Source organism: Motacilla alba, chromosome 8, assembly GCF_015832195.1.
Source record: "Motacilla alba alba isolate MOTALB_02 chromosome 8, Motacilla_alba_V1.0_pri, whole genome shotgun sequence".
Lineage (NCBI taxonomy): Eukaryota > Metazoa > Chordata > Aves > Passeriformes > Motacillidae > Motacilla > Motacilla alba.
The window spans coordinates 11,033,388-11,047,842 of NC_052023.1; the positions used below are offsets into that span (position 1 = coordinate 11,033,388).

Consider the following 14,455-nt stretch of genomic DNA (forward strand, 5'->3'; position numbering starts at 1 on the left):
TCCTCTGGACCCGGCTGTTGCATGATCTTTATTGTCCATAAGGCAGAGCTGACATCTCCAAAGGGCCACTGCAGAGCTGGAGGCTATGCACAGCCAACATTGTCCCTTTGCACCCGCCAGGGTGGCCCCATCCCATGCCAGCGCGCTGCTCACAACCCCTGGCACCATTTCAGGCCCAGAGCATGCTGAGGGCTGCAGCTGTACTGCTGCTTCCTCCTCTCGCCCAAAGCTTGAGCATTTGTGTCCGTGGGCGTAGGCAGTACCCTGGCTCCTGAGGGAGGCCGTCTCCTGCCTGCTCTGCTGCCAGCACCCTGCTGCTGCTTGTCCTTGGGGGCCATCCCAGTGTGTCCCAACAGTGTGGGGCTGTTAGTGGCTGGCACCATGCCAGGGAGGGGATGGCACAGTCCTGCTGCGGGGAAGGCGCTCTTGGGAAGGGGCGCTGCCATTTGGCTGCTTGGCCCTGGAGCGGATGAGCAGCCCCTTGTCCCCACAGCACTGTTCCAGCAGGCTGGGGCCAGCGCTGCCCCTCTGAGCGGTGCCACGCAGCATCACGCCTCCTCGGCGGTGGCGTCAATCCCCGCGTAGGTGAAGTTCTCGAACAGGGCCATGTTCACGTAGGCCTGTGGGGGAACCCCAGTTAGGAGCCAGTCGTGAGCATGTCCACATCTACCTCCTGTCCCCACCAGCATGCTCACGGGCACTGTGCCCTGTTGTCTCCCCGCACCCAAAAAGTGATGGTGGGGTTAACCCCCATGCATGGTTCTGCAGATGGCTGTCCAGTCCTCGAGGCCGCTCCAGCATATGCAAAAGCCCCGTGCCCTGTGGGCATCCCTCCCACTGAGCCGCTACCACTTACCTTCCTGGCCTCCAGCATGCGGATGAGCTGCATGGAGATCTGGGCGAAGGGAGGGCGCTCGTAGGGGCGGTCGCGCCAGCACTGCCGCATCAGCTCGTACCTGGGGACAGAGAGTCGTGCGCGGCTCAGTGCGCACAGGAGGAGAGGAGAAAGAAAAGCTCTTTGTGGGAGATGGGGGAAGCAAGCAGGAAACTAAAGCCGAGGAAAGGTGTTTGGGTGTGGGACCCCAGCCATTCCTCAGCCACAATGCAGAGGCAACCAGGCAGAAGCTACTGAAAGTTGGTGCGAGCCCTGTGGGGTTACGTGGGTGCCACCACCAGCCGAGGCTCTGTCCACTTACACCTCGTCGTCGCAGTTACGCGGCTTCTCCATGCGGTATCCCTGGGGCAGCTTCTCATAGAGCTCGGCACACGTCATCCCGCAGTACGGTGTCCCCCCTGCAGCCAGAGACACTCAGGGGCTGAGGAGGTCACAGTCCCTAGGGTGTTCCCCCCAGGACCCCAGGATAACTAGACCTACAGGGACCTGAGTGAAGGCAGGGGACAGGGAAGAGCCTTACCCAAGCTGACAATCTCCCAGAGCAGGACACCGAATGACCACCTGAAAGGGAAGGAGCCGAGGCTGTGACAGAGTGCCCAGCTGTGCTCCGCTGATGGGCACAGGGCAAAGCCCAGGGTGGAACAGGCAGCCAGGGCTTGGGCTGAGCCAGCAGCTCCTCAGGAAGATGCACCAGCATCACCTCCTGCCCTTGCAGCACCCAGAGCAAGAGCATTGCCTCTCTGCACCAGAGAGGGGTGGAGGTGGCCACAGCCATGCCCCAGCCCCGTGCCCCCGCCTGCAGCACTTACACATCGCTCTTGGTGGTGTACACACTGTAGTTGAGGGACTCGATGGCCATCCAGCGAACTGGCAAACGGCCCTGGGGAAAGAGAGAGCCACCATCAGGGCTGGAGGGGTTCCTCCTGGGTGGAAGACAGCTGTGATCCAGCCAGTCCTGCCATGGCGGGTTGGTCACACTGATGGTGGGCATCCTACCCACCACACTGGTGCAGGCCCCATGGGGATGTTTCACTCCTGGCTCACCATTGTCTTCTTCACATAGACCTCCTCCCCTCTGGAGAGGCCAAAGTCAGCAATTTTGGAGGCCAGGTTTTCTCCCACCAGAATGTTTCTTGCTGCCAGGTCCCTGTGGATGAACTGAAAGGGAAGAGCAGTTAGAAGGAGCTACACGCTTCCTCCTGCTGGCCCCAGGGACTTCATGCCTCAATGGAGAACCCCCAGGCCTCAGGGAGAGGGTGATCTGAGGGGCTTGCTGGGATGTACCTGCTTCTCACTCAGGTACTGCATCCCCTTGGCCACGTCTGAAGCAAACTGGAGGAGCTGCTGGGATGTGAGGGTGGAGGCAGTGCCGTGCTCCTTGGCAAAGGCTGGGTCCGTCTCCAAGACTCGACTTTTGCGGAGGAAGTCGAGGAGGTTTCCATACGGAGCATACTCAATGGCGATGTACAGGTAGCCTGGGGGGCAGGAGGAGGTTGGGCTACTGGGGCTCTCCCCAGCAAAAAGGAATAGACAGCTGGGGAGAGGTTGTGGGGCAGGGTAGAATGGGACAACCCTCACCCTTGTTCTCACAGGCACCCAGCAAGTTGATGATGTTGGGGTGATGGCCCAGTTTGCACAATACCTCCAGCTCCCCAGCAAAGTCCCGATGGTCATTCTCTGAAGCAAATTCTGGAAGCAAAAAGGGGATGAGCACCTCAGGCTACAACAGGGGCCTTTCCTCTGCTTCTCTGCAAATAACTCCTGATGCTCCCCAGCACAAGCCTGGCCCAGGACACAGATGCAGCACTCAGCCCACCCTGCCAGTCTTCCCCAACACTTACCTTTCAGCATCTTGATGGCTGCATTCATTTTCAGGCCGTCCTTTTTGATCATGGCCCTGATTACCTGCCCAAAATTGCCCTCCCCGATCATGTCCTCAAACTTGATGTCTTCCCACTCCAGGATGGGGTAGCTGAGGGGCTCAGGCTGTGGCTTGGGCCGGCGTGTCAGGGTCAGGGTCCCCGAGTTGAACTGGAGGATGGTCTCTTCCCCCTGGCAGATGGAAGCGGGTGAGGTTAGAGGCACCGGGCACCTGCCTGCCCATGCGGCAGTCCCAGCAGGACAGGAGTCATGGGCAAGGGTGGGCTCCGCACCCTCTCCGTGTGGAAGTGAGGTCTGGCTGCATCCGGACTGGAGGCTATGGAACGTGACCTGGATCGGGCTGGGACCTGGGGAGCAGGGGACACGGTCCTGGCGGGGCAGGCGGCACTCACCGAGCCAGACTGGTACGTAAAGGTGCGGCGCCGGTGGAAAAAATTCTTCTTGATGAGGAAAAGTGCCAGGAGAGCAAAGAGGATGGTGAAGCAAGTGACGGACACAGAGCCAACAATGGCCAAGAGCAGCTGCTGGTCTGTTCCCGCCTGCTCAGTGCTCTGACTGCCCAGGCTGGGCGGCACGCTCAGCACTCCTGCCAAAAGGAGGGATGGAGGGTTGTGGTCCATGGTCAAGCCCTGCCTGGCCTGCACTAGTGGCCAACCACCATGACAGCAGCCCTCTCCCACCACCAAGATCCCCAATGAAGATACCATAACCACATCCTGAGTTCCTGGTGCCACAGTGGCACAGAGGGGAAAGTGTCACAGCCCAGCTTCTGACACTGAACCACTGGTTTCTGGACCTCCAACCAGCTTTGGGTCAAGCCATGATCTCCTCCCATGCTGGCTCTGCTCTGCTCGCCCAGCCCCTTGCTTCACATCCCCCACTGCCCAAGGCAGAGTCACTATGTAGGTGCCATGCTGTCATCATGCCACCTCTGCCCCTGTAGGAGTAGGAGGAGCAGGTTTTCTTAAGACATCAAGAGTTTTGGTCTTAGGCTGCTGCTCCAGAGCAATGCTCAGAGGTTACCACAAGCACCCCAATCACTCTTTGCTGACCCGGAATCTGAGCCTAAGCTGCAGCAGAGCTATGAGCCTGCTGGGACACCCCTCTCACCGTCCCCGAGGGTCTTGGCTTTCACGGGCAGGCTCCATTCCCCTGGAACATGGGAGTTGGCACGGACACGAAACTGGTAGCTGGTGCTGGAATTGAGGCCCCCAACAGTCTTGGTGGTCTCGGCGCCGCTGTCGGTGTCAATCCATTGGGGTTCACTGGTGCCCCCCACCTGCTGCAGCTCCACGATGTACTTGGTGATGCCCCCGTTGGGGTACTCGGGCACCTGCCAGGAGAGCCTGACAGCGGAGTCGGACACGGGCTCTGCCGAGAGCAACTGCGGGGAGGAGGGCCCTGGGACCAAGAGAGGAGAGTGTCAGTCCCAGAACAGGGCTCCTCGCGCTGCTGGGGCTCAGTAGGATTGGTCCCTGTGGATGGCAATGGCAACCAGAGCCAGGTCAGTTTTGAGGGATCTTCAGGGATCCCTGGCCCCTGTTTGGAGGAGGTGGAGGTGCTCTCCATGTACTACAGTGAAGCAGGACTGTACTCCCAAATGTTCCAGCCACACCAGCTGTGGTCTAGATGCTTGTCTATTGACTAGCTCTAGTGACATTTTATTTCTTCAGGCCTACATCACATACTGCCTGCCTACCACTTCCTCTGAGCTCCCTCCTGCCTGCCCACATCCCTAACCCCAAATTCCCAAATCTTACAAAGCTCTTACATGCAGAGAGCAGAGGAAACCTCTTATCCCTCAAGCCTGATGCCTATCAGTCCTCTCAATGTGTACCATACCGTGCCAAGCCCCTCCAAAGGCCTCATGCATGCCTTTCCCCTTGGTTGACAGAAAGCTTGGTCAGGCTGGTGCTCCATCTCTGCATCGTCTTACACCTACTTCAGGGGCTGAGTGTGTGTGTGCCCACAGGTGGGACTGCAGGGCTCCCCAGGCCCTAGTGACTACACAGCAAAAATTACCCGGCACCAGGGTTAAAGCAAACCAAAGGGAAATATTTTTTTCATGCAGAGTATAATTACATAGAGGAACTAGTTGCTACAGGGTATTGTAAAGGCTGCAAGTACAGACAGGTTTGAGCAGGGTGTAGAGAACAGATCTGTTTGTGAGCATCACTCATGATGACCTGAATGTCACATTCAGCTTAGGAAGTTTCTCAGCTCCTGGGTGCTGGGTGTGAGACCTGCTGCAGGGTCTAGTGAGGAAAGGAGGGCCCATTTTCCCTAAACAACTGTTCGTGTTCTATCAGAGATGGGATAAGGAGCAGCCAGACCTGGAGATGGTTGCTGCTATAGTTATAACTGATTTATCATTGTAATTCCCTGTTACAGTTCCCAGCACTCTGCTGGACCCACCTTTACTGTTGATCATGACTTTATAGGGGTCAGAGGGTGGCCCCAGGCTGGTGCAGTGGTACACCAGCACCTCCAGCCTGTACTCCTTGTTAAACTCCAAGTCCCCGATGCGGGCAGAGAGCACAGAGATGGACGTGATGTTTTTCTCAGAGACCAACCGCCTTGCAGAGTCGAAGAGGTGGACAATGAACCCATGTGCTGGCTCATGGTTGCTTGGCAACTTCCAGTTGACATGAAGCATATTTTTCTCTTCTACGGACCAGCCTTCGATCACAGGTTTGACTGTGGGCTCTGCAAACCAAAAGGCAGCAAAATCTCACGGTGCATCAGCTGTGAGACTTTTCAGGCTCTGTGCTGTGCAGGGTCAGGGTCAGGGTGATGGTCAGGGTCAAGGAGATGGAGGCTCACCAAGGCAGTCAGTCACCATGATGGCTTCGGGACCCTTGCTGCCCTCTCCACCAGCCCCTGGCCGGCTCAGCTGCGCCTTGACGATGTAGGCGGTCACTGGCCGGAGGTTCATGAGGGTGATGTTCTCACTGTTGTCAACTGTTGGCCAAGAAAACATGTCAAAACTATGCCCATCATCCGCATTCTGCCATGCCACCGAAATCCTCCTCAGCATCACCACAGGGGGCCTGGTATGGAGACATCTGCCCACACCAGACCTCACCCTCCCACACACAGGTTCTATCTGTGTTCCTCAGCCCTGCAGACACATACCCACAATGGATGACCACGCTGAATTGTCATCCTTGGGCTTGTAGAAGAGCTTGATGGAGGTGATGGGCCCATCACCAGAGAAGCTGTCCACAGGTGACACCACGAGCTGGCGACTCTGCTTGGCCAACAGCCGGGGGGCACTCAAGGGCACTGGTGGCACTTTGGGGGAAGAAGGGAATGACACTGGTGGGCCTGGGAGCAACAAGGAGCAGAGCATGGATACATCTGCCACCTCTTGGCTCCTTCCAGCTTTGTCAGGAAAGTCTTTTATAATCAGCCAAACCTGTCTGCTGGCACTGTAGCTGACGAGGGGGGCACACAGTCAGGCACAGGGGTGGTATTGCACACCATGCTGACAGCCTCCCCCAGCAACCCTGGCTTGTCCTGCTCATGCCACCACACTTTCCTCACCTCGGATATTGACCTTGACTTTCCGGCTGTCCTGGCCCCCGGTCGTGGAGACCCGGCACTCCCAGAGCCCCGTGTCCGCCTTTGTCAGGTGCCGCACCTCAAACTCGCAGGTGATCTGCTTCGGCTCGATGATGGTTTTGATGACCTGTGGCACAGAGGGTGCTGTCAGCCCTTCCACTCTGCCCCTGGCTCAGCCCCCATGAGTCTGGAGCTGCCCAGCAGCTGCAGGTATTCTTGAGGGAGCTGTCAACATGGAGATGGTGGTGGGGCAAGGGCACGGGGCAGTACCTTGAGCACAGTGCCGTCAGCCTTGCGCAGCTCCACGCTGTCCCCGGTGGGCAGTGGGTTGCCAATGGCCATGCAGCTGATGATGGGCTCTGAGCCCAGGTTGAACTCCAGCTCTGAGGCCAGCTGGATGATCTGCGGGAACCGGTCTGGTACACAGAAATCAACATTAGGGCTGGCCCTGCTCTTCCCCTACAAGAAAGCCTGGCACCTTTTCTTTGATCCAGATGTGGCCAGACTGTGGTGCCAAGGGAAAGGTGATGGATGCAGTGGTGTAACCCTGATCCCCACCCCACATGCTGGGCTCAGCAACACTCTCAGCACAGATAATGCTGGGATGCCAGACCAGATGTTGCCTTTGCAATGTCCTTGTTTCTACAGACTTGGAGTCTATTTCTGCAGCCAAGGGGTCCTGCTGAACCAGCTGGCGAGACCAATAGCCAATGGCCCTCCCAGCCACTGATGAGGAAGGAGCCAGCACCCACTAGAGAGTGGGGGATGGAAACCTGCCACAGCCCTGTGCCAATCTCACCTGACTTCTCACAGTGCTGCCCATGCCAGCCTGCGGGGCAGACACAGCCACTGAAGCGGTTACAGCTGCCTCCATTTTGGCAGGTGCACTCCAGGGCACAGTCAGGGCCATAGAATCCTGAGGGACAGGCTGTGGGAAGAGAAGAGCTCACTGCTACCCCTGGCCATGGCACAGGACCACAGAGACAGCAAGCAGCTGATACAGGCAGCAGTACTGCTCAGCCTGTGCTGACCCTCAGATGTGGAGAGGGTTGCAGAGGTGCTGCTGGAGAGCAGCCAGGCCCTGGAGGAAGCCCAGCTGGGTGAGAGATGATGGACAACCATGTCCCTGTACCTTGGTCGCAGCGGGAGCCACTCCAGCCTGAGGCACAGGAGCAGCCATAGGGGTCGAGAAGGCAGAAGCTCAGCCCCTGGCAGCCCTGGGCACTCTGGCACGTCTCCTGGCAGTTGCGGCCAAACTGGCCTTCCTGGCAGGCTGGAAAAAGAAGCATGGTCTGCCCTCACCCACCATTCATCCATGCACTTACTGCTTGTGCATGGCACAGAGCTGGCTCGGGCGCCCCAAGCCCTGTATCACCACCTTGAGGAGACACGGGACCCATGTGGGTGGTCCAGAAATAGAGGGCACTGAGGGTGGGGAGGCACTGGGGATGAACACTGCATTTCTAGACACAGTGCTCAGGTCTAGGGGTGCAAGAGAGCCCCCACATATGCCCTGGGCACAGCACCCAGTGCTGGGCAGGTGGAACACACCTCTCTCACAGCGGGTGCCCATGAACCCTGGAGGGCAGATGCATTCGCCAACGTGGTCATGGCAGATGCCACCGTTCAGACAGTCGGGACAGTCCTTCTCACAGGATGGTCCCCATTTCTTCGCAGGGCAGGCTGCAGAGAGAGCAGAGGGGGCCAGAGTGCCACCTGCCACAGGGCCGGGTAGGGCTGTCCCCAGTCCCAGGCAGCCAGAGCCCTGCTCACCTCTCACGATGAGGCGGTAGAAGGCACTCAACAGAGGGCTCTCCCCCATGAACGTGGCACTGTAGACACCATTTTCGCTGACACTGACACTGGGGAGTGTCAGGACGACGTGGTCATCCTGCACCTCGCGCCGGTCTGTGGTTTGGTAGTAGGTGCCTGCAAGGGGACAGAGGGTTGTCTGTGACCTCCTGTGCTCCCAAGGGCCACTGCCAGGCACCAGCTGGGAGCAGCTCCAGGTCTGTGTCTGCTCTTGGAACTACTTGCCGTTTCTTTTCCACATAACATCTGTCTCCTTCCTCTTGAGGATCCTGGCAGAGAAGGTGGCCACCTCGGCAACATTCACAGACTGTGTGGCCTTCACTGGGAAGAGGTGGGCTGCAGAAGAGGAGGCACAGATTGCACAGCAGTCACCCCCCCGAGGGCACTCACACCAGAGGGCAGTACTGACACCTGGTCACACCAGGACACACCCTGGCATGTTTCCACTGGAATGTCATGACACATCTCCCTGTCTGCTCCATGTTGGACCCAGGACCCCCCCAAGCCTCTGCAGGAACATGGCTCCCTTCCCAGCCCCTTCAGGCAGACACCAAGGAATGGAATTTGGCACACTCTGACCAGCCCACCATCTGCACAGGATGCTGGTGGCAGCAGTCTGGGGAGTGACATCTGGAACAAGTGTGCATGGTGCACCCTGCCTGCTGGTGAGCTGTGGAGTGCTGCAGGCAGAGAAAGCAGGGCCGGTGAGGGGAATAATGTGCAGGAGGCTGAACTCCAACACCCATGACAAGCAGCCCTGTCATGGCTGTTTTCCTGATTCCCCAGGTGCCGGTGTATGCAGCAGCAATGAACTCCTGGAGTATTAATGTGAGTCAGCCAGACCCCAGCCTGAGCACAAACAGGGCTATAAATACCTTAAGGCCTGGGAAACCAAGCCCTGGGCGTGCCAGGACAGACACAAAGGAGGACACAGGCAGCTGCTGGCTCTTGGAGCCTGGCAGTACTCCAGCTTGCACACACTAAAAGGAGCCACGCCAGGCTAGAACTAAAACACATCCAGCCCTGTGTCCTGCCCCTCTGAGGCCAAGGACCAGGAGGAAGCAGCACATGCCGCAGACGCCCAGGGAAGGGCACCGCAGGTCACACTTGGCAGTAATTTCCCAGAATTACCTCCCCATCTATCCCTCTAATTTCCTTCCATGGACTTTGAAGACCTCAGGGGTGGGCTTACAGATATGGCCCTCACTCTGTTTCAATCCACCTCACTCCCTGGAACGAAAGGCAACAGTTCCCTGGGGACCCCCAAACACAACGCTTTGCATTTGTACACACCGATTTACCGGTCACTCCATCACTGAAGCCCTCCCAGACTGCATCTCTCCCCTCTCTGTCACACCATAGCGCATTCACCATCTCCCCAGACAGCTCAGGGACAGCAGCCAGCATGGCTGCTTGTTCAGCTCTTTGCACCCGCAGCTGGTGACACAGGTCCACACAAAGACCTCGTGCCATGCCTCGTGGGAACTCCCTCATGTGACAAGAACCGCTCCTATTCCTACTCTCCCTTTTTTTGGTCAGTTATTTACCCATGCAAAGATAACTCCTGCCACCCCCTGGGTGCAAAGTTTTCCCAGTTTTCTCCAGGAATTTGAGCAGACAGTATCAATTTTTCACAGCATCCTTACTGCTGCCGCCCCAGAGACCCTACCACTGCAGACTCAGCTGCCTCTTTCTCAGGGACCACACCACCACATATTCTGCTCTTTATTACAGTTTCTGCTAATTTGCCAGGTTCTGACTTGAGTTTTCAGGCCTGTAACTCCCTACCCAAAAGTTTTAGGAAAGTCTGGTTTCCCAAGGACAGCAACACAGCCGTGCTCACTGCACACCCAGCCTGGCGATGTTGTGCTGCTCCGTTCTGCAATTTACTGCCTGTCTCCTGCTAACAACAGTGGCATTTTAGACAGAACCTCCAGCAAATTTTCCCAACCTTTCTGTTGTACACAGAGATACAAATTTTTTTTAAATGTTGGTTTTCTGCAGTTGTTTTTCTGCAGTTGTTTTTCTGGGTGTCTTTCTGCTCTGGAAAGTGTAAAAGATAGTTTATTGACAGATTTAAACACTTCTGAAATTGCTTCTCAGGATCTCTTTGGTTTGCTTTACTTTGTTTTTTCAGTAATGCTTCCAAAATTTATCAAACTTCCTAAGTTCTTCTCCATGCATGACCTTTTGGGAGCTGCCAGCTTTCCTCTAACAGCATTCCCCACCCACTGTTTAATCGTCCTGGCCTGCTTTGGTGTTCTCTCAGGCTAAACAGGAGAGATGGCACACACCAAGCCACTTCAGTGGGTTCTGTATCCAGCCCTCCTGCAAACATGTAATTTTTTTGCTTACTAATGCCTTTATTTTTTTTACCTTCTCCTCTAACTAGAGCAATAGAAGCTTCTTAGAAACTTGTGAAAGGGACACCTTCTTGGCACTTGTAACTCCCACAGGGGCTCCTCCAAAGCACGATTTTAGCCTGGCTAAGTGCACCCAGGAGTGGGGGCTGACTCAGAACACCCCGCCATGGGAAGCACTGTCCCAAGGATGGAGCCCCAGAGCCATCACCTCCATCCATGATTTATAAACAAGGACATCTGGGGGTGCAGAAGTCCCTCAGTGCTCCTCACCCCATGCTGCTGGTCATGTCTCCCACACTGTCTCCATTGCCTCTGCTCCATTCCTCAGTGCCACCCTGCTTGCTCAGACAATCCAGCTCCGCTTTCAACAGGACCACTGCCATTTTTCAGCTTGAGCCTCTTTACAAGGACAAAAGCTGTGTCCTGCTCCCTGGGGGATGCTTAGACCACACCAGCAGTCTCTGTACCCCAGCTTGGAGACACTCGATCTCCTTGCTGAAGCTGTGTCTTAACACAAGCAGGGAAACTTGTTTCCCTTCCTCTTATTCTAAACAAAAGGACAACTGTTTTAGCTAGACTTTTTAAAAAAGAGCTAGAAAGCATCCTGAGACAAATATCACAGAAGGCTTCAGTCCTAATAATTTTGCAAAGTGTCAAGCACAGGGAGGGGAGGTTGGATGGGCAGTGTGGGAGCGTGCTGTCCCAGGTGGTATCCTTGCTGCTGGTCAGCCCAGGGAGGTCCTTTGGATTCTTATGGCCCAAAATAGGAGCAGGAGACGAGCCCAGCACTGCTCTTGGCTACAGAGCAGTCCGGCAGTGCCTCTCAGCAAGCCGCACTGCTGGAATGGCGATATGCTGCCATGGGAAGGTGTTTGTCCAGCACCTGGGGAGGCTGCCAAAGATCTACCCCAGCACTACCTCCCCCCCTTGAGCCTGTGGTGAGGGCATGGGCTGGCACAGCTCCAAAGGGCTACCCCCGGATCTGGTTAATGATTTCCAGACCCCACAACCTCCTCCAAGGGCACTCAACTTCCTCTTGGACCTTGCCCTTCTCCCAAGCCCCATTATAAATACAGGTCCTCCACAGGGCTCGACCATGCTCCTCCAGCTGAACAGCCCTTCCACCTCCCTTCCCCCTTCCATCTCCCCGCCAACAGTACTGGTGGACCCCAAACCTAGCTTATGGGTCACCACTGTGCCCCCATCACCCTGCCTGGTGCTGGGATTGTGAAGCACAGGGCAGGCAGGTCCCCTGTGCACCTGACTGGCAGGTGGGGGCCTCCTGCTGCCCCCAGAAGCCACTCACCATTGTGGCTGTTGTGCACATAGACCACCTGGGCCTGCTCGGTCGGGGTGCGTGCCAGGCAGTAGAGGATCCCCACCAGGTCAGCATTGGAGAAGCCCCTGGCCTCGACTTGGTTGCTGCGGTTGCGGTAGTTTTGGAAGCCCATTTTGGGGTGTGTCATCACGATCTTGTTATCCCGCTCGATCTGCAGGTTGCTCACATCATGCTCCCCCACGATGCAGGAGAGGAAGAAGTTGGAGTGGGACAGGCTCTGCACGTTGGCGATCAGGGTGATGTCCAGGATGGCCCCTGGGGTGAGGGTGCACAAGAGTGCATCACAGCTGGGCAAGAGCATGGCCACACCTGCCCTGCCTCAGGGCCAGATCCTGCCACCCATATGTCTCCCCCTTTCCAGGACATTTTTGCCATCCCCATCCCAGAAGGCAGAGTTAGGGCAAAGCAAGGTGCATTGCAGTCACATTGGGATGACAAAGTGCACATTTCTGCTCTCCTTTTGGAGACCCCAGCTGGATCAGGTCTCTAGCATGAGCCAAGCATGCATCAGAATGGGGGTCTTGGGGTGCCTCTCCTCCCATGTCGGAGAGAGGCAGCCAGGGGCCTCTGAGAGCTCCAAATGGCTGATCACAAAGGGACATTTCCTCCCTCCCAACCCTGCTCCGATGGCGCCACTGAGCTTCCACAGCTGCCTCTTCCCACCAAGCCACCCTGAGGCAGGGGCTGCTCACTTTAAGCAGATGAAAAGGAGCAATTTACCTGCCACATGTGGGAAGAGAAGTAGAAGATAAAGCTGGAGTCCCATGTCCTTGGAGCTTGTTCCAAATCTGGCAGAGGTCAGAAAATTCCCAGCATTTCCTGGCTATGGGGGTCAGAGCTGGAGGCTGTGGCTGCCTAAGAGCTCCACGTGAGCAGCAGCTCAGGTCCGCTGCTCCCTGCCCGTGTCCCCCATCTCTTCGCCGTGCTGTTCCTTGACTTCCAGGGCAGCTGGGACCACCTCCTGTGGTGCATAGCCTGGACACGGACTGAGAGATGCCCCCGTTTCTCTCCAGCTGCTCAGGAGCAGGGCTCGCTGGCCAAGGGGCCCCTAGGGTCCCCTGCCTGGTGGCAGCTCTTCCAGGGAAAGGCACCCGCCCACCCCTCCGGGGCTAGGGCTGTGTGCTCAGGGTTCCCTGAGCCATGCTGAGCCCCTAGCCCAGGCAGGAGGTGCCCCGACCCTGCTTTTCGTCCAAGGTTCAGAGTGCCTCATGCCCCAGCCCGCCCGGGCGGCAGCATCCCCATCCCCTCGGTGCAGCCCCGCGGCTGATGGCTGTGGGAAGGGCTCTCTGGAGCAGGGAAAGGAAAGGGGCCAAGGGGCCGTGGCTGGCGGCGGCGGCGGAGCCAAATCCTGTTTCCCATGCGGCGTTTCCTGCTCTCCACCCATTGTTTGGAGACGGCCCTGACTCCAGGAGCCGTCGGGAGCAGCCCCTGCTCAGGCTGTCCCCCGGGGAGCGGCGTGCGGCGGGGCTGAGGCCGCGCACACCTCGGGCCGCCTCAGCCTCCCGCCGCCACGAGCCGCGGTGCGAGGCAGGGCCCAGCCGGGCTCCGTGCGGTGCCAGGCCGTGCCTCAGCCTGCGGGGCCCGCCGGGGGACACTGTCCGGCTTCACAGGGGCTGAGTGGGAGCACAGGCAGGGCGCCAACAAGCTGCCCAGCTCACACGGGAGGGTGGCCGCTGCCCGAGGAGAAAAGCCTGTCATTTGTGGTAAACATGTCTGGGGGGAAGGGGAAGCAGGAGAAAGCCTGGCTTTCCCTGAGCACTTTCCCATGCACAGTGCTGGCGTGGGCACAGCACAGCCTGGCTTTGCTACAGCCCAGCCCCAAAGTGTCTCACGCCCAGCATGGAGGCTGTGCCAGCCTCCAGCAGGCTCCAGTCTTCTTTGCCTGGAAAACAAAAAGCGTTCTCCAGGAAATCACCATAAGCTTCACGCACCAAACCTCACGCTGCTTCACAAATCAAACTGTTCCCATGTGAAAGCCAGGGCTGCCAGGGAGTGAGTCTCATGTTTTGATGTGTCCTGGGCCCATGCTGTATCCGGCCAAAAATCTAAAGCACACATGGAGAGGAAAGGGAAATCTATTCATCGCTTCCGACTATTTACAGAGCGCTCTGGGGCCGCGCGGTGCCCATGGCATGCCGAGGGAGGGATGGCAGTGAGCAGGGGCTCCCACAGTGCAGCTACCTGGCCACCCCACAGTAGGAGGGGTGGAGAGGATCTGTAAAAGGTAGATACCAGGTGCAGCTGCCCTCATTTGCCTGGAAAACGAAGCTGGCTGTAGAGGCCAGTCAGGCTCAGAACTGTGTGCTTACATGTGCAACTCATTCTGTGCTTCCCTGCAGCTGTGGGGGAGCACATCACACAGAGCCAAAGTTGCAGTGCACTCTGTGAAATGCCCTCTTTCGGGAGGATCTGTTTGAGGATAGGATTATTTGCGCAGAATTTTTGCGGAATGGGAGCCATTTGGGGTCATTCTCTGCACCAGGCCATACCCAGGAGATCTCAGGGATCCATTTAGGAATCTGACCCAATGTGATTTGTTTGCTTGTGTTTTTTCTAGGAGCACCTGGATAAGAGCTGTGCTGTCTCTATGTGCAGATTCCT

The 14,455-nt window shown here is 57.2% G+C and overlaps 1 protein-coding gene across 2 annotated transcripts; it reads right to left on the minus strand.

Moving 5' to 3' along the window:
- Positions 1–15: 15 nt before the first annotated feature.
- On the minus strand, positions 16–13,183 carry TIE1 (tyrosine kinase with immunoglobulin like and EGF like domains 1). 2 transcript variants are annotated; one of them, XM_038144193.1, is made up of 23 exons: positions 12,575–13,183; positions 11,822–12,109; positions 8,378–8,488; positions 8,114–8,269; positions 7,892–8,023; positions 7,473–7,613; positions 7,140–7,268; positions 6,611–6,756; positions 6,323–6,467; positions 5,912–6,070; positions 5,600–5,737; positions 5,192–5,482; positions 3,887–4,177; positions 3,049–3,362; positions 2,737–2,947; positions 2,474–2,584; positions 2,180–2,370; positions 1,940–2,053; positions 1,705–1,775; positions 1,416–1,456; positions 1,197–1,293; positions 857–956; positions 16–620 (listed from the first exon to the last, which is right to left on the minus strand). In XM_038144193.1, the coding sequence occupies exons 1-23, from the start codon at positions 12,618–12,620 to the stop codon at positions 549–551; spliced, it is 3,495 nt and encodes a 1,164-aa protein (XP_038000121.1). In that variant the 5' UTR covers positions 12,621–13,183; the 3' UTR covers positions 16–548. The 2 variants fall into 2 exon arrangements, with proteins under 2 accessions (XP_038000121.1, XP_038000122.1); XM_038144194.1 differs by having other exon boundaries at positions 3,169–3,362; positions 12,575–13,180.
- Between the last annotated feature and the right edge of the window lie 1,272 nt (positions 13,184–14,455).

What these genes read in the sequence shown, in the direction of transcription:
- TIE1 (XM_038144193.1), bottom strand. Translation starts at nt 12,620, where the DNA reads ATGGGACTCCAGCTTTATCTTCTACTTCTCTTCCCACATGTGGCAG. An exon ending in TGTGCACAACAGCCACAATG is followed by an intron (nt 8,489 to 11,821) that starts GTGAGTGGCTTC and finishes CCTCTTCTGCAG; the next exon opens with CCCACCTCTTCCCAGTGAAG. An exon ending in GCATGCTGGAGGCCAGGAAG is followed by an intron (nt 621 to 856) that starts GTAAGTGGTAGC and finishes GTTCCCCCACAG; the next exon opens with GCCTACGTGAACATGGCCCT.